This window comes from Anguilla anguilla, chromosome 17 (genome assembly GCF_013347855.1).
Source record: "Anguilla anguilla isolate fAngAng1 chromosome 17, fAngAng1.pri, whole genome shotgun sequence".
NCBI classification, from domain to species: Eukaryota; Metazoa; Chordata; class Actinopteri; order Anguilliformes; family Anguillidae; genus Anguilla; species Anguilla anguilla.
In genome coordinates, this window is record NC_049217.1 from 22,339,444 (window position 1) to 22,358,420 (window position 18,977).

The following is an 18,977-nucleotide window of genomic DNA, read 5'->3' on the forward strand; positions in this document are numbered from 1 at the left end:
GGAGAACAAGAACAAAGGCAGTTCCTCAAAGTATCAGATGAAGCGCACAATAATGGAGCCGCTTCAGCGGAGAGGCGTGCCGCCACTTCAAGGCCGTGTCTGTGCAGTGCGGTCCCATCCCCCCCCCCCCCCCCCCACCCCCCAGAGCTGAGAGTGAGAATATCGCTAACCCAGGTTCTGTAAGACACAACAGAAGGCGCCGGACCTTGACTGTTACAGTTCAGCAGCTCCACCTGATGGCCAGTCTGAGAATTGCAGATTTAATTGTGAGCCCAGGCATGGTGAAAACATCTCCTGCTTTTTTTTCCAGTTTTCTCCGTACAGTTCGTTACCTGAAAGAGTCTTAGGGACAGACTCCCTTAAGGATAGTTACTTCAATGGGGTTTCATAAGTTCAGGTTAAAGAACCACCATACGTTGCAAGAGTGCAAGGAAAGGCTCCCACCTTGTTCAAGTCTGAAATTGTATTCACCCCCCCCAGCATTGACCATATTCACCTCTCTCTGAACCTGTCTCCCCAAGACTGTGAACAAAATAAGGGAAGTGGCGCCATCTGCTGTTAAAATCCAGGATTTAAATCGACTGTTTCCCGTTCTCCATCGCTTTGTCGCGTATGACTGGTATGTGCGTCGTTGTAATACAGTGTGATGCATTGCGTTTGCGGCAAGTGCTCACCAGGGCTCTCTCTCTCGCTGTTCACAGACGTCCTGAAGGCCGGAAGCTCCGTGGACCCTGAGCTCCTCCGGCAGGAAGTGGAGGCCGCGAGGGACAAACAGCGCAGTCCGTTCCACTGCGACCAGCTGCTGCATCACCTCAAGTCCCTCCCCCGGGATTCCGCCTGATGGCTCTGCAGAAATCCGTACAGCCGCGCGCACGGATCCATGCGGCGACACGGCGCTGAAAACAAAAGCTGTCAGCAATATATGGGGATGAAAGCGCAGCTGTGAAAAATGCATTCAGTAGCGTTGCTTGTCAGTAATCCTTTGAATAATAACATCGAAGCCTCAGTTTCAAACTGTTCACACATACGCTTCCATGAGTGACTTCCGTTTTGCTGGTACACTTTCAAAAATCGTTTTGTATAGTTAGAAATTGGTGCATATTTTCCTATTCTGACTTGGTATTTAACCTTCGGAACCGGTGCCTTAAAACATTGACAATGTGCACCAGCCTTTGTATACTTGTTTACGAATAAATGGGGTTGGTTAATTGTGCCTTGTGATTCTAAAGTTTCATTGTCTGAGTGTGGTAGGCTACAGCAGGCAAAAGTGTTAGGCCTAGAAGAAAAACCGGACAACAGAAAACAAACTAAAACACAGGCTGGTTTAATAAACTATCGAAAAGGATTTGGGATAAGGCTGTTTATTTAATTAATTTATTTATCGTTACAATTCCGGAATGTGCTCCAGAGAAATGCACATTTCATCTTAGTAGCTTACAGTAGAACGGTACAGAGCGGTAGTCACGTGACAGTGGCGAATCAACGAAGCAAATCAAAATCCGGGGTCTAGCTGTCAGAACCGGGACATTTCCTGAGTAATGCGGATCGCTGTCCTCTTTTAAAATGATAGCAAGTTGTGTGTGTTTGGGGACACTTCCGCTAGTATTTCCGTAGGATGCTACGTGAATGAAGCTTTCACGTTATACCGAAGTCGTTCTCCGCACCTCTCGTAGGTAGGCTACGCACAGCGCCACCGGCTGATTGTCCACTCTACGGTTTGACAAGCGGACGAGACGACGATGAAATTTGAGCTCCAGTGAATAGCGAGGCAGTCCACAATACGTCGTGAACAGCTGTGGAAGTGACGCTTTAGCCAAGATAGCTACTGTGTGTACCGCACCAAGGATGCTGCAAATCGGGGACGGGCAGGCTTGCTTCTCGGCGGTGTTTCTGCTAGTTCTGCTCGGAACCAGGAGCGCCGTCTGTTCCTCGGTCTTCACGGCTGCCCTCTACGTGTTTCTGTTGATGTTTAGATACCCACAGGTTCCGCATAGCCGAACAAGGCAGGTTTTTCGCCCCAGTGTAGGTGCAAATGATGGGATCTCCGCGATCGCACACAGGGGTGGGGGACACGACGCTCCGGAAAACACCCTGGCAGCGATTCAGGAGGTGAGACAAGGACATCATTTCTACCAGCGAAACAGACGTTATTATTAAAGGGTGACATTCATTGCCAATTTTAAGGGAACTTAAAATGCACCATGGTTAATGTCATGAAACCATGAACACTATCGGTGATAGCAACTTCGATACTACAGCCTTCGTCCTCACCGTTGCTTCAACAGTGATGCAACCGCTTTACCTTTAAATAGCCCAGCTCCGTGGGAGAAGACACATTTCGGCTTCGTACTAATGTCGATTAAAAACGTGGCCATGAGCGCCGAGGGAAATCATAATTCACTCTATACAAATAGTCCGCACACCTTGTGCCAAACGTCAGTGCAGATGTTACGTAGTGCAGTTAACGTGATTGTGTTCACTTTATACAAGCCGATAAGCAGCTCAGGTTGCTGCCAGTGCCGACGGATGCTTCGTAGATGCTCTAGCCGTGAGTCACTGCATAAAGTGTTTCATAATAAATGTTCGGTGCGACGTTAAAATGTCTTAGATCAGCGTGACCTACTTGGGTTTTTTTTTTTTTTTGAATGAGGAAATATGAATGTGGGGTCTAATTTTGGCTGGACTACTGTAGAATTATATGCTCGTGTGTGTGTGTAAATAAAACATTTTTATCATGATAATTCAGAGGACAGAGTACATTTGTTTTTGGGAGCAAGTGGATTTTGGTTCCCAGTTAAGAGCACCAGGATACAGCATGTGCAACTCTGCTGTTGCTTTGGAACGGATATACAGATATTTTAATGTTCTCCTGTGTTTTCTGCACAACCCCTGACTCTGACCCGAATATAATCTACTTGTTTTTCTGATTGGATTTTGAGTGCCTTTACAGCTTCCATGTTTGCTGGTATTCATCCATTCACAGCTCATACTCTTTCTACTTTCCATCACCTTTCCCTGTGCTCACATTTTCCCTTCCTTACCTTCCCTGCCTGCACCCCCCTCCTGTCCCAGGCCAGCAGGAACGGGGCGACGGGTGTGGAGCTGGACCTGGAGTTCACAGCAGACGGGATTCCGGTCCTGATGCACGATGAGACTGTGGACCGCACCACCAATGGGTCAGGACCGGTGGGAAAACTGCGCTTCGTTGAGCTCAGGAAGCTGGACGCCTCTGCTAAGCACAGGCTCAGGTAAGCAGCTTGTGATACAGGTTATAGAACACTGAGACAGTGAGACAGGTTATAGATTATAGAGCACTGTTATAGGTTATAGAGCACTGAGACAGTGGGACAGGTTATAGAACACAGACAGTGGGACAGGTTATAGAACACTGAGACAGTGGGACAGGTTATAGAACACTGTGGCAGTAAGACAGGTTATAGAACACAGACAGGTTATAGAGATCAGGGTACCGAGAACCAAGGGGCTGAGACTAGTGACAGTGGTGGGAGGGGTTGAGACAGGTGAATAAACGGTTACAGACACTGACACAGGTGAAGGAGCACAGACACAGGTTCAGATGAGCTGTGTAGGCAGAAGAACAGAGACATGGATACAAGTTCATTGGTAAGCTGAGCAAGGAAATGGTCAATGTGGTTGACAGGTGACATAGGTGGGTATGGGGAATGTTTAAGTAAAGCTTAGCTTCAATGTATCAATAACTGGTGATATGTGAAAAGCCCAGTGAAGAACGGTGTGGGAAAAGGAATGTGCATGTCTTCATGAAGATGACTTTCAGATGACAGAAAATGCAAGACTATTCCTACAACAAAAATATTCTTTAAAAAGCTTTTACACATCATAGAATCTCTATTAATGCCTGTCTTATTTTCTGTCGTTCTCTGTGGAATTACTGTGGACTAAAAATAAAAAGAGTATATCAGCGGGATATGTGGCCAAAGATAGCATTAGCATCACAAAGGCAATCACTGTAATGTGTGAGTTCTACACTTACTATGCTCCCCCAGGGACAAGTTTCCGGGACAGAAGGTTCCTACTCTGCAGGAGGCTGTGGAAGAGTGCATCAAACACCATCTGACCATCTTCTTTGATGTCAAAGGTCATCCAGATGAGGTAAATGCTCTGTCAGAAACATTCGAACCTGACATTTATTTAGACATAAACATTTTTAAATGCTCCCCCCCAATTTGGAATGTGAAATTGTATATAAACAAGTGTTCACTGCTATAACCTCCAGTATTTTAGAGAGCGTAGACAAGTACATGTCATGCTTACCTCACCGCATTTCACAATCAGGCTCACGCACAGACAAGCCAAAGGAAGGCGCTCCTCGTGAAGCGCAGCAGATCAAATCGCATGTGTTTGACAGACCAGCAGGGGTCGCTGTTGCACAGTGAGCCACTGTCATCTCAGCCAACTGAAACCGTCCCTTCCCCGGCTGATGCTACATCCAGCTGAGCATCACTGTACGAATAAGAAATAGTGTCTGTGGCATATCAGTGTCATACATTCTGGCTACTATATGAGACTGCAGTCAAGTGTTTTCACCAGGCCTGTGCTATAGTCTGTGGCTGCGGTTTCTGATTTAATCTGAAACCTAATCTAGTCAGATCAAATAGCCAATGGGGAAATGAAATGACTAGGAGCCCAAGTTGGCAGGAAATCCCAAAACGGATCAGCCTTGTGGTGTGTCTGCCTCTGATGAAGCGAACAGACAGATTGCCTGAAAGAAAGCAGAGAGAAAGACTGAAAAGAAAGACTGACTGCAAGCAGATAACCCCTGGAATCTGGTGAGCTCAAACTAGTCAGCCAAAACCACACGTCACATCAACTGTCGCCATCCCACCCAACCCCACCCTACCCCACCCTACCCCGCCCCACCCGCAAACCAGTTCCCATCATGCATCACCGCTGCTGCAGAAACATATTTTAAATGTCCTCCATCATGCCTTACCCTGCGGGCACCTTTCCTATTATAGGAATGATTAACTGGTTCAGCTGGTTATGGAAATGCTTATTGTTTCATTATCATCAACAGCTATCACATTCCTATTAAGGAAGTGGGCATTGGTTAATTGACAGCAATGGAGACTGTTCATATATCCTCCTGTGTCCTCAGGTAGTAGTGGCACAGTCAGGAGAAGATTCTCCACGGTCCTCCTGGTGGCATCAAGAACTTAGAACACCCAGCAGGGCTTTTTTTGCCTGTTTTTAAAACGAAGCTTTTTTGTTGACTGATTTTTTTCACCCGTTTCCTTTCTCCTTTAGGCAGCCACTGCCCTCAGAGTGATGTATAAGAAACACCCGATCCTCTACAACACAAGCATCGTTTGCTCGTTTGAACCGAAGGTGATCTACAAGGTATGCCATAGCCAGGGGTGACCACTAGGGGATGCGGTGTGCACTGTTTGCTTTTTGGCGACTTACTGCAAAGTGAGTGTGTGTGTGTGTGTGCGTGTTTGTGCGTGTGGTGTGTATGTATGTGTGTGTGTGTGTGTGTGTATGTTTGTGCGCGTGGTGTGTGTGTGTGCAGTGTTTGCGGTGTGTGTGTGCATGTTTGTGCGTGTGGTGTGTGTGTGTGTGTGCAGTGTTTGCGGTGTGTGTGTGTGGTGTGTGCGCATGCGGTGTGCGTGTGTATGTGCGTGCGTGTGTATGTGTATGTGTGTCCGTGCGGTGTGTGTGTGGTGTGTATGTGTATATATCTGCAGTGTGTGTGTGTATGTGGTGTGTGTGTGTATGTGCGTGTGTGCGTGTGCGCGCATGCGGTGTGTGTGCGTGTGCTTGTGTATGTGGTGTGTGCTTCTCAGCCCTCTCAGTGCCCCTCCTCCCCCCGCTCAGATGCGGCAGGCGGACCCCGCCGTGGTGACGGCACTCTCCCACCGGCCGTGGAGCCTGAGTCGGCTGGGCGACGGCACGCCGCGGTTCGAGTCGCCGTGGAAACACTACTGGATGCAGGCGCTGGACGTGCTGCTGGACTGGGCGCATCACCACCTGCTGTGGAACCTGTGTGGGGCATCGGCCTTCCTGGTGCAGAAGAGCTTCATCTCCCCGTGGGTACAGCAGGGGTCTCGCCCCAAATCGCCATTCAGGCAATGGCACACCAATAAGACGGTAGCTTCTTCTCCCCCCCCTGACTCCACCCCTCTCTCTCTCTCTCTCTCTGTCCCCTCCTCCTCCTGCAGGGACTATGTTCAGTACTGGTCTCAGCGGGGAGTGTCTGTAGTGGGCTGGACCATCAACACAGCCGTGGAGAAACACTACTACCAGGACGTGCTGAAGATCAGTTACATCACAGACAGCCTGAGGGAGGACTGCGAGCCCCACTACTGACCTCAGCCACACCCGGGAAGGGCAAAAACAAACAAACAAACACACACACACACACACACACCTCTCTCTCTGACACACGCACACACACCTCTCTCTCTCTCTCCATCTGACATACATGTACACACACATCTCTCTCTCTCTGACATACATGCATACACACACACCTCTCTCTGACACACATGCATGCACACACAGAAATACACACACCTCTCTCTCTCTCTCTCTCTCTCCATCTGACACACATGTACACACACATCTCTCTCTCTCTGACATACATGCATGCACACACACCCGCACACACAGAAACACACACACCTCTCTCTGACACACGCACACACACACACTCACCCACACACACATATATGCATACGTGGCCCACACAAATCTAAAATACACGCACATGACGGACAGATACACAAATGTAAAACAGAGAAACACACATGCATCCATATTCATAACCACACAAAACCATAGACTCCAAGGTAGTCGCACACATGTACCAATTGTCTCACACAGACACACTGACAGCACACACACACACACACACACACACACAGAGTGAGCTACACTGTAGATCATATTATGGAATGACGCCATTGGCCGGTTTTAAGCATACCACAATCCTATCCAGACACACACGAATATAGTTCTCACTTCTGAAAAAGCAATACATGTTAAAACATAAAGTCCTACATATACAGTATATATCAGGAAAACAATGTCAAATATACTGCATACGTTAGATAATACGTATGATTTTTTTCAATCACTTTCATGTATGCAATTAATGCAGACTTTTTAAGAATACAAGGTAATCATATATCAGTTGTGGAACATTTTCTGTAGTTTGTGTAAAACAAACTGAGGCAGTAATTGATGCATTTTATTATAATTGGACCATATCTGTATATATATATAGAAAAAATATACCTTGTATCTAGGATTTCATTCTTTACCATGTATTGAACTAACATTGTAGGAAACAACAAACTAGGGGTCGCCCTTCCTGATTTTGGGTTGATACCTGTACCTCACCTGGTGACAGAATCATAAAATGAAAACAAACCCATAAATGACAGCAAGTTCTTTGCATCACGGGATTCTTGCTTTTCCAAGAAATTTGCATAAACAGTGCTTCACAAATAGGTTTTCAACAAATCGACTCCCTTTTTAAAAAAAATCAGGCTAGACTAGAACCACGGGCATTCTCTCTTCCACTCAGCAAATTCTGAACAGCATTGACTGTGAAGCAGGCGAGGGACTGCTAGCGGTTGCTAAGTCAAGCATGAAAACAGCGGCGTGCTTTACGGCTACGAGCCAGCTTCTCCCTGTACCCGTGCGCTTTGTGAAACCGCGTTTTTTTTGCTTTCAGAAAAGCTTTATGCTGCTCGTGCAGGTTTTGTTTCTGCGCTTGCTCGCGCGCGTCAGGAGGAATGCGCGTAGTGGGGCTCCCTCTGCTCCACCTGTCTCGGTTCAGGCGCAGATCTCCACGTGTCAGAGCTGACAGACCGGTTGTGGTTTGCTTTCTGAGCAGAGGATCCGACCGTGCCACCTGAAGTCCGGTCCGGGCCACCAGCGCGATACGGAACGCTGAAACGCTTTTTAAACGGGCTGTCCTGCCAAAGGAGGGGCTTCACCTGAGACCTGCCGAGGCCCAGTCTGTGGGACGACACTGAGAAAGGAACGGACAATGTGACCATCACCAGCCGAAATATCCGTGAGGCCAGTGAATCAGACGAGCCCCGCAGCAGAGCTGTAGAAATGTAACAGTAATAAATGCTAACACCCGTACGGACGCTTCTGCTAACTGCTGAGAAGTCCTGCCTTCATAATCCTCGTCGTGTCTAGGAATCAGCAGCGGCTATAGGCTACTCTTTATGTTATCACCGATGTCACAGTTCCCCCCTACCTGCACAGGCGGAGTTTGAGTCTCATGTGACACGCCGTTCGGTGTATGCTTTGAGTAAGAACAGAAACTTACGGTAGCGAGGGGGTCAGGGGTTAAAAACTTACGCAACAATATTTAATGTTTTCATCTCTTGTCTTTGTTTAACAGACACCTTGAATGTATTTTAAAGTCCCCCCCCCCCCCCCCTACAGTAATAGCCGCCACAACTTCCATAAGAAGTTATGAGCAGCAACTGATTGAAAAATGACAGACTGGCCTATATGACTGAAGTCTGTGAAGCAGCATAAATCTCACTGCAAAACCAGACTTCCGAGCCTTGCTGGTGGGGGCTGGGGGTTTATCCCTTTGAAGAGTAAGGATTTTTTTTTGGAAGGATTTTTCAAAATTCAAAGTCAGTGTCCTAGAAGTCCATTGCTTTCAGTTACCAGTAGTGATTGTTACATCAGCATTAGAATGTTCAGTTAGGAACATTGTAATCATTATTTGTGATCATACACCTTAAAGGATTTGGGATGCTGGCATACAAATTTTTTTTTTTTTGGTAAAAAATAAATGAATAAAATCCACGAGGAAAGGTGCATATGAAGAACGTTTCCTCAAAAGGTGAACACACCAGTTCACACTACACATTATTATTATTACTATTATTATTTATTTATTTATCTATTTATTTACTTATTTTAAAGCAAGATTGTAAATATTGAGGTATTGCCAAAAGGTTATGTTCTGCAATTATGTATTAAAAACAAAATATCCTATTTTGAGAGGATCATATAAAAGGAATGTGTCTTATAAAACAGGGTATGTTTTAATCCGATAACAAATAAACACATTTAAAGAAAGAAATCTTCCTGCTTACATTACATTTATTCTGCTGACCTACTTATTCTGTGCGACTTATAATGTCGGAGAAACGGAACGGTATTCACCTGATTAATACGCCCAGTAGTGCCAAATCTGGCTACCAACATTCCCAGGTTGTTAACTTAGCCAAATCAAAATGAATCCATAGTCAACATGCCAAAAAAATTAAGGCATCGGCAGCTTCCCTTCTGTCCTCAGAGATCTGATTGGAGTAGTTAAATTATATACACTGGCTGTGCTAGCAAACATTATCAATTCAGAGGTCAATGGGAACGGAAATCAGCGTACATGGTAGCCCCAGCATTGCACTTTATCGGTTATCGGTTACATCCAGTCTGAACCACATCGACAGGCTGCCTGCACTTGTGCTTACAAAATATTACCTGATTTTAATGACGAATAACCCTTTCACTTGTACTTGCCCTCTTATTCAGGTTTCAGGAAGACAGACAACTTCTGAAATAAAGTGCCCACCAAAAATATGGGAATGGCTGAGAGAAATTTTTTTGTATGTAATTAAAGCCATACTATGCAGGATCTTTATCTCGAAAATATTATCAAATAACCATGCTAAGGCATATCCCTGATGCACTGGCAATCTGTCTTTATGCACCTTCACCGAATTTGTGCACCTTTACCTGTATTTGTTATTCTAAAAGGCGTTCCGGACCTTTCTGGGTGTGGCGCACTTTTTTGTGTGGGGAGGGGTGGGTGTGGCTACAAAGCCTGTGGTTTTGGGATCAGTAGTGTTTTTTTTGCTAGCTAGCGAGCCGCTGGAATGGCCCAGATACAGCAAAGCGAAAGTACCAGCCGACAGGGCTCATTCAAGAACCTTGGAATTGCTTTTCCTTGGTGGCGTCAGCTGATGTTTACCAAGGGAATGAAAAGCAACACCTAATATGTTTGTTTTCTATTGGACCTCTAAGATAACATTACCTCCAGCTAGGGTTGCCGTCTGGTCTTTGTCCAAGTAATTGATAAAGAGAAATTTATCTGTAGTTTCTAATGAATTTGCAAGTCAGTGACTTGGAGTGAGTGGGCGTGGTTTAAGATAGAGAAGGAGACTTCTTTGATTGTAAGCACAAGGCTAAAACATCCTTTAAGGCATTTGGATTTGAGATAAAGAGACCAATATGAGTACAATCAGCTTTAATTTCATGACATTTACTGTACCGGTGCATATGTTTTGTAATTTAGGTACACCTAAAAAATGTTTTGGACTGACAAAGTCAGTCACCCGATCAAAATCCAGTCAAGCATGCATTTCACCTGCTGAAGAGGAGATTGACACAAAAAAAAACCCAAAACAAATATCAGCTGAAAGTGGCTGCAGTGAAGGCCTGGAAAGGCATTTTCAAAGAATATACAAAATGTTTCCCGATGTCACTGGGTTTCTGACTTAATGCAGATATTGCATTTAAGGGCTATACAACCAAACATTAGACTTTATAACTCTGATTTACTTTTAAGTCCATCGATTAACTTACTTTTGCAAAGCTGAAAATGGTGGGACAACACAAAAACTGCCGTTTCAGTAAAATGGTAAAACATACACGCATTTAAATATCATGAAACAAAAGGTTATTGTCTTATACTTTTGTCTCATACATATATTTTGATCTCAAATGCAAATGTCACGTATCGTTCATCAAATCCAAAGTGTATAGCAAAAATAACAAAAGTCACTCTACGGTCTCTACTTTTGGAGGGCGCTGTAGCATGATGGGATCTGTTTGCGAGCTAGTAATGTAACAACAGATAGGTTTCTATTCGTTTTACGCAACTTTGTGCAACGTCCCAGACCAGGTGCCAACTGTGTTCTGCTATGAATAAGATTTGCAGGTGAAATGTCACCAGGCAACACCAGAGAGCGGCGCTTCCCCTTTAATCCATCCTGGAGGCGTGTGGCAACGTCACCGGAGACTGGCTGGTTTGACGGCTTGCGCAGTGTGTCGGTAGCGCTCAATGACGGAGTTTCATTACTATCCGTGCAGAACTGCCTTAGCTGTCCCCCCAGAAGAGCAAACAAAGTTGAGTTTTTGCCTACATATTTCTTCATACCCGAGAAGAATATGCAAGAAAGACCTAGTCTAAAACAACTTTCCAGCTATAGTTTTTAAGAGATGCGTTTTACCTCGATTGACCTGTAGTAGGACTCGCAACACAAGGCGCTCGATTTTATAAGGGGATACGGAGTCACAGAGACCTGCTCACTCCGGTGCTGCGATAAGAACAGAGCACGCTGAAACACCAAGATAGAGGGTATTTTGTGGCGGTGTTCACACGTTTAACCGGGACCGCCAGACCAGTGGATCTCCGTGAATGCGTCAGGAATAACCAATCTAAAGGCGCACTTGCTTGGATGCCCTGCCATTACTTCACCTAAATTCCAGTCCGCTGTACAACTGGACACTTTTCAGAGTGCCAAGCTGAAGTTCACAGGGAATTCGTCAGCACATGATGTACACAATAACTAGAGGTCCCAGCAAGCTTGTAACACAGCGGAGAACAGGTAACGAACGTGGCTAATTAGAGAATCTCTTTCTAGCTACCACTGCATGGGACTGGACACTGTATATCTAGTAGTAGAGTCTGCTACCGCATGCATGCCGTGGCTTTGCGTGGCTTATGGGTAGCAACCTATATATCCATTCAGTGTTGAGGTTACCTCTGCTGCCTCATACATAACGTTACATTATCAAGCAGTTGGTAGGCCACGTAGTGAGATATCATTGGGATAACTGTCATATATGCCAAATGCCCAGCAAGCTTATTTTGCTACGCAGCGCAACGCTAGCTGGCTACATGTTCAGCTAGCTGACGCATTCATCCAACGCTGTTCCTTCTTCCATTTGTGAAGGTCCCACGCAGCAGATTGAGAACAAAATCAACGACTTAAAACACAAGCAAACCACCTGGTCAGTGTCAAGGTAAGTGCAGCACTTTTCGAACGGGAAGATTCATAATACGTTGCCCCCTTTTAATATTTAAACTTAAACTTAGAAGTAGTAGCGTCAGCTAGCATAGCTGCGATCTGCACTGCCACGAATGTCATTCTACTGTCAACTATCACAAATCGCATTAATGAATGAATAATCTGATCCAATATGAAAACCGAACTGAACTGTAGTCTTGATTAAAGACATGACGTTGCCCAACGTACGAGTGTACGTGAGTTTCAAGTTTGCAAGGGTCCATGAGGTCGATAATAACGGACTGAGTGACCTTGCGAAGCAAGGTTACTGAGCTAACCATGCTTGTCGGTTGCTTGGTCGCTCTAAGAGCGAGTTTGCATTGGACTAGTTGCCTGCAAGCGACTACGTAACGCGTGGGGACACCGGCGGAGAAACTTACGTGGAAGAAGCCTTTCGCCTCATTTAACCCTTCACATAGACTGTATGACCTGTATTTCAGGGACATAGTCCAATAAAAGGGCGTTTATTAGCAATCTCCGTTGGTTTAAAACATGGACAGGCAGCAGAAGCAAACGGGGCGATGTTATTTGTTCAACAAGCCGCTCACTGAGCTGGCGCTGGCGGAGTCGAGGCCCGGTATTGATGCGTTCAAGTTGGCAGTTACAGGGTCCTCGCAGGTTATCACTATCTGGGTCGTTTGCAAAAAAAAAAAAAAACACTTTGACCGCCTGATAGCGGACGCTTCACATCGTTGACGCGCAAATGTAGTTAACGACTCACAGCTCGACAGAAGTCGAGTGTCGTTTGTCTGACCTTATTTAATTGAGATTAAAAAAATAAATAAAAAAAAAGTATTTTCATGTAAGATACATAACCAACTTTCATAATGTTCCACACCACCAACGCGGTCCAAAGAAGTATGGCAACCTCACTGGGTCAAATTGCTTTGTGTCTTGGACGTTTCCGATAGGATGTGTTGTGAAATGAATTCTTCAATAAATCTACCTCTTATGCTCACTCGTACTTAAAAAATTTTTTTTTTTTAAACCACGTTTGACTAGACAGAACACAAAATTCAAATGATCATTTAAAATACTTCTAATAGCCACATATTATTGCACAATAGTCATTTAAACTGACAGTAAAGGGTATTAAGCATAAAACCAATGCAAACATGTAGTAGTTCAGTAATTGTGGTTGAGTATTTTGCTGTTATTATAACTGCCTTTTTCACAGTAATGGGCTGCTTTATTATGAGTGTCTCGACAATGTTACTGTGGCAGTTACCAAACCATGACATTTAACATAAATTATGACCAATTAATCATATCATATTACCATGTCATTAATGTATCACGAGCACAGTGATTATGAAAAAGGCAGTAGCGCGGCAGTTTTTAATAAATTCTCGTGCCGACTGTCTTGCAGTTCTCCAGCACCGAAGCTCGTTTTTAACCGTCTGAACGGGAAGCGGTACCACACTTCGCCCACCCCGCTTAGCGACACGTCGGCAGAGGGCTTCACCGCGGCGCACGAGGAGAACGTCAAATTTGTGCATGAAGGTGAGGGGGCGGGGGGGGGGGGGTTTGTATTTTCCTGAAACACAAGAAACCCACTCAACCTGTTTAAGTATGCCCCTGCTTCCTGGGTTTTACAATATAATTTCCATTTTAGTATAGATTTCCACTTGGCCCAGACAGTTTTTTTTTTTTTTTTTTTTTTTTTCCCAAATGTGAACAATGAAAGATCTTTGAGATATTGATACGAGTTTCTAATGACATGCCAGCTTTACAATGGCTGGGATAGGGGCATTCAAGACTTCCTGGTCTAGAGCATGAAATGAAAGCGCCGGCTTCCCCAAAGCAGCATGTGCAGCGATGGTTCACCCCCTGATGCAGGCTGCCTTGACTCCTCCGGAGCGGAGGCCGAGCTAGCTCAAGGCCCGGCGGTTTGCGCTGACGCACCAAATCTGCGCCCACGCTCAGGGGAGCCCGAGCATTTCCGCTGAAGGCCTCGTCGGACAGGGAGCAGCAGATCTGTGGTCCCCCGCGAGCCCCTCCCAGCTCACCCTCACACACGCTCACCAGCCTAAACGCCACCACACAGCGTCACGACTCAGCCCCTTAAACCCGTCCCCAGCGCTAGCTTTGGAGGGTAGAGGTGAGCTTCATATAGTACTGTGTGCCTGCGTGTGTGTGGGGGGGTATTAAACCCAGATCCACAGGCACTAGTGGTGAGGCAGTCCCAAACGCAGGACGTGAGGGGGCAGGTGACTCACCTGTCCAGACGGCAGGGCGGTATTCCTTTGCGGCCCGCCCAGGCTTCAGGCCCACAGCAAGGCCCGCCCAGGCTTCAGGCCCAGAGCAAGGCCCGCCCAGGCTTCAGGCCCACAGCAACGTCCGCCCAGGCTTCAGGCCCACAGCAAGGCCCGCCCAGGCTTCAGGCCCACAGCAAGGCCCGCCCAGGCTTCAGGCCCACAGCAAGGCCCGCCCAGGCTTCAGGCCCACAGCAAAGCCCGCCCAGGCTTCAGGCCCATAGCAAGGCCGGCGGCAATCTCTGCTCGGTTCTTTTCTTGCTTAGAAGTTAATTTAATTTTTTTAATTATTCATTTTAATTCTTAAAACCCAAGAGTGATACCCACAAATACAAAGAAAATCATGCACGCATGCACGCACGCAAAGCAGGAGACGAAGGCATAAACCAAACCATCTTTTACAAAAATAACAACCAAACCAAAAATTCTTCCAATGTCCTGTCAAAGATTCCCATCGTCATCCAAATAACAAGCTCACCTATTAACCACAGGGATAGGGGACTGCCCCCCCTGCCCCATCATTGCATGACACAGAAAATTTTTGTGTTCCTGTGATCAGTTCCGAATGTAAAACGTAGGAGTTCCTAATATCAGTTCCTAGCACACACCCAAATGCCTTCTTGGCCCAGACCCAGAGTCTCCTCCATGGCTAACTGCTAGTTGCCCCACCCAGCACACTTGCATTAGCTGATAGCATTAAGGAGAAAAGGGCAGGGGGGGGGGGGGGGGGGCGCACACTCAGATAATCTTGTGTAAAACTCAATTCTTCTTCCCTTTACTAAAAAAAAGAAAGGAAAAGGCACAGGAGCAAGGACAAACACCCCCCCGCTCTCCGAGCGCTCGCACAATGGCCAAGGATTTCCACTCTGATTTCAAGGGCATTTGGATTTCAAATAGGCCTCGTTTTCTTCAATACCCATCCGCAAGTCCTTTTGAAGGCTTTTGAAATTAAATTGCACAAGAAGCCTTAAAGTGAAGCAATCCAGTCCGGTCGGATGACCCTTTGGTCACAGAGCACGAGACAGCAACTATGTTGGTGATGAATGACTTTATTGTATAATTCTAAGTTAATGTGTGCGTATCACGCAGACCGAGCCCAGATGTCAACGAGCAGCGGCTTCAGCTCGGACAGGCCCACTTGCATCGCCCGCAAATGATCCACACGCCCCACACCCCACCCCCAACCCCCAACCCCCACCAAAACAAGATTGCAGGCAGGCCTGACATTGCAAAATCTGCCCTACTGGACCCTGCTGGTGCAGGCATTTCAGCGGCAGCATGGCGCTCATGCTAATGAGGGGGGAGGGGGCAGGTCAAAGGTCACCGAGGAACAATGAGTCCCTCCAGACACAGGGTCGCATACCATACGGACCAACAGAGGATAGCTTAGCGTCCTTCAAGGTTGTGACCTCTGTGACATCACTGGAAAGTTCTTATTTTGAGTTTTAGACCCAGGCTAATGGGGTGTAAGGAGTCCCAATCATTGTACTTGGTGTTCTTTTAATTAATTTTTTTTACATTATTTTTATTTTACCTCTCATTAACGGCAATTTACGCAGCTTAAATTATTTTAGAACTTGACATTTCATTGAAGAAATTCAGGTTAAGTACCCTGCTGAAGGGAAAAAGATGGGTCCACCTGGGTTACAAGCATAATACACGTAATTCTGAACAATTATGCTTATAGCATCCAGGATTTTGAGCAGGGACGAGCAAAATGGTCGAGAACGCCTTAAATTCTGCCTGTACTAAATTTACTAATGTGTGTGGACATTAGTGTGCTGTGTCCTTGCAGCGTGTAATAAGTGTGTGTGTGTGTTTGTGTGTGTGTGTGTGTGTGTGTCCATGCATTTGTGTGTACATGCGTGTGTGTGTGTGTGTGCGTGTGTGTGCGCGTGTGCACGTGTGTGCGTTTATTGTGTAGCCTGGGAGGAGGTGACGCAGCAGCTGAGTGGGGGGGCTCAGCCCGAGCAGACTGAGGGGCCTGTGCAGTACGCAGAGAAGACCCCCAACCCAGCGATGAAGAGTGAGTAACGTACCCCTCTGCTCCTCCTCCTCTCCCCTACCCCTCATCCTCTCTTATGCGTCTCTTCCTCTCTGTACTTTTCCTGCCTTCCCTCGTCTTTTCACATACTTCCTCCTCTGCTCCTCCTCTCTTGTTCGTCCCCTCGGCCAACTGTCACAGCCGTCGCAGTGTATCAGATTTCACCGTTTGTTTATGTCAAGAGCAAGGCCGCCCACCCCCTCCAAAAAAAAAAACATTTCAAAAACCCAAAGCACTCACCAGAAAGTACTAACAGGTGAATTCAGGATGTAATGTATTATCTCAGCTTGGGAAAAGCCAGGACTTTCCCAGAGTTTCTCTCAACGGGTTTTTACGAGAGATTTTGGTCATTTTATACTGCCAGTGTAAAATCAGCTGACTGAATTATGATTCATTTTCAAAACGCGAGATGCATTGTGGTTTTGATTTATCACAAGGATGAAGTCCACGAGTCAAATTAAGTGATCAAATCTTGCATTTCAGAATAACATTCAGCTTAGCAAAAAAAACTAAGTTAGCCACTCATGCTTTATCACAGCTGGGGAAAAGCAAAATTTCTCCCAGGATTTTTACTGACAGATCTCTCCCAATGCCACAGCCCTACATTTTAACATTTTTTTATCGTATTTTCATCATAAAATCTGATTTTGTTATGATTCATCTTCAAAACAAAAGGTTACTGTATGATTTACCACAATGATGACTGGAGTCAAATTAAGTGTTCCAATGTGGAGTTTCAGAATAACATTCAGTTTTTACCAAAACAGAACTGAACATACACAACATAATGAATAGGCCTCAGTTTTAGGGAACTATTTTAACACCTGGTGTTCCACCAATGACTGAAAATCACAATAATTTGGTCACAAATGCCTTTAGGTTTGGCATAGCTTGATTGTTTTAAAGGAGGAAACCTTTAGAACCCCTATTCCTTATTGGGGGAAATATGAGTTCGGTGAGGTGTAGCAGTAATTAGATTTCCACAGAGGTTACCAAGCTTTGTGGGTTTTTGCAGGAAGTCTAGACAGACAGACAGACGCTTCCTTCCCTGAGACTGCAGGCCCAATGCCAGCCGCCTGGGGTCATGTGACCCTCCCTTGGCCATCACTGAGACCACGGCAACAATAGCGAAAGAAAGGCTAACACAACAAGAGCTTGTTCCAGAACACGACACACAGAAATTCTATTTCCTTTTGGCCATCAGTTGAGTTTCAAGTTTCAAATGACAATTTTATACATGTAGTAAAAAACAAAAAACAAAAAAAAAAACGATTCCCTTAGGACTGCAGCCAACTTCCTGCAAAAAGCACGTTTAAAAACATGACACGTTTCCAGTAATTTTCCCAGACTCCTGTTCCCCACTGTACGGTTTCCTTGTGCTCTGATTTCTGCGTATGGCAATAGAACGCTTCCTGAAAGCGTGCATTGCTCTCCAGTTTCTGACCCGCGCTCAAGTTCTGTTCAGCAAAGAGTGGTTTAAATTATTTATAAACTAAAGTATGAAAAGAATAGTCTGTTCGCTTGCTAGCAGCAAGCGAGGGTCCGCGTCCTCCGCTCAGGGTTTTTAAGATAAATACAGCGACAAGAATGATGCAATGTTGAGCAACGTGTTGGGAGACGTTCAGTTAGCAAACTATGCTAATTACAGGCATGGGGGTGTCATAAAACTTTTAGCATTTAACCACAGTAATAACTCTCTCCTGCATTTTCACCGAGGTTATACATACACAGAATTTTAACTCGAAACAAACGCCTATGTGAAACTGCACCAAAATGGCTGCTGTTTGTGGCAGTAGTGAATGACAAAGGAAATGTTTTGTGTTTAACCCCTCATTTATTCATATTTAAAGGAAGGGCCACATACAGTTCGCTCAGACCATTTAACCAAAAAGCACTCATTTAATGTTCATCAGTAAACGTGCATTACAGCAAGGTCCTCACAGCGAGTCAACGTGTATGTAAGGAACGTGACATTAAGTAACAGGAATCAAAACTCAGCAGACCTCTCAGAGTCCTATTAATACAGATCTCAAACAGCAAAGAACATTTATTTATAAAAAAAAATTTTTGAAATATGAGAAATAGACAGTGGACTCTTCGGGTCAAGTGCGGTGTGCTTAGCTGGAGTTCAAACTTGAAGACCACAGAACTGCATTATAACTGGAACAGCTAATCCAAAGCTGTGGAATAAGGATGAACTGTTCCAGGTGCAATTCAGTTTGGTGGTCTAGGGGTTTAAACTCCTGCTAAGCACACTAACAGTGGACCCCTTGGGTTTCCAGAGCTGAGTTTTTTGGCCCCATGTGACAGTCGGTCCTGTAAGATGTTCCTCCTCACTCCCTGGTGTAAAGTATTTTAAGGGACACCCTGCGTAAGCTCCTTTCCCGCTCTTTTTCTGTCACGCAGACTTTGTGCCCATCGACCTGGAAGAGTGGTGGGCCCAGCGCTTCCTGGCCAACATCGCCAACCTGTCATGATCAGGGCATCGAGTGCGAGGGGCGTGGCCATGAGGACCTGACCGGGGGGGGCGGGGGGGGAGGGGGGGGGAGGTGCGGCAGAGCGGGAGGAGGGCTGCTGCTGGGA

At 45.8% G+C, this 18,977-nt stretch overlaps 3 protein-coding genes across 3 annotated transcripts in view; all 3 read left to right on the forward strand.

Moving 5' to 3' along the window:
• Window positions 1-1,213, forward strand: part of LOC118217017 (dynein assembly factor 5, axonemal) — a 31,717-nt gene extending 30,504 nt beyond the window's left edge. Inside the window, exon 14 of the mRNA XM_035398747.1 lies at window positions 702-1,213. Coding sequence (XP_035254638.1) covers window positions 702-841 — 140 coding nt within the window. The 3' untranslated portion in view covers window positions 842-1,213. The remainder of the gene's footprint in view (window positions 1-701) is intronic.
• Window positions 1,214-1,360: 147 nt separating this feature from the next.
• Window positions 1,361-6,490, forward strand: LOC118217027 (glycerophosphodiester phosphodiesterase 1-like). The gene is made up of 6 exons (XM_035398763.1): window positions 1,361-2,109; window positions 3,073-3,248; window positions 4,026-4,131; window positions 5,287-5,379; window positions 5,857-6,068; window positions 6,201-6,490. Exons 1-6 carry the CDS (start codon window positions 1,846-1,848, stop codon window positions 6,346-6,348), a joined length of 999 nt encoding a protein of 332 aa, XP_035254654.1. The 5' UTR covers window positions 1,361-1,845; the 3' UTR covers window positions 6,349-6,490.
• A 4,564-nt stretch (window positions 6,491-11,054) lies between these two features.
• On the forward strand, window positions 11,055-18,938 carry LOC118217029 (MAPK regulated corepressor interacting protein 2-like). The gene is made up of 5 exons (XM_035398765.1): window positions 11,055-11,633; window positions 11,982-12,051; window positions 13,465-13,598; window positions 16,275-16,376; window positions 18,801-18,938. The coding sequence occupies exons 1-5, from the start codon at window positions 11,579-11,581 to the stop codon at window positions 18,869-18,871; spliced, it is 432 nt and encodes a 143-aa protein (XP_035254656.1). The 5' UTR covers window positions 11,055-11,578; the 3' UTR covers window positions 18,872-18,938.
• Window positions 18,939-18,977: the final 39 nt, after the last annotated feature.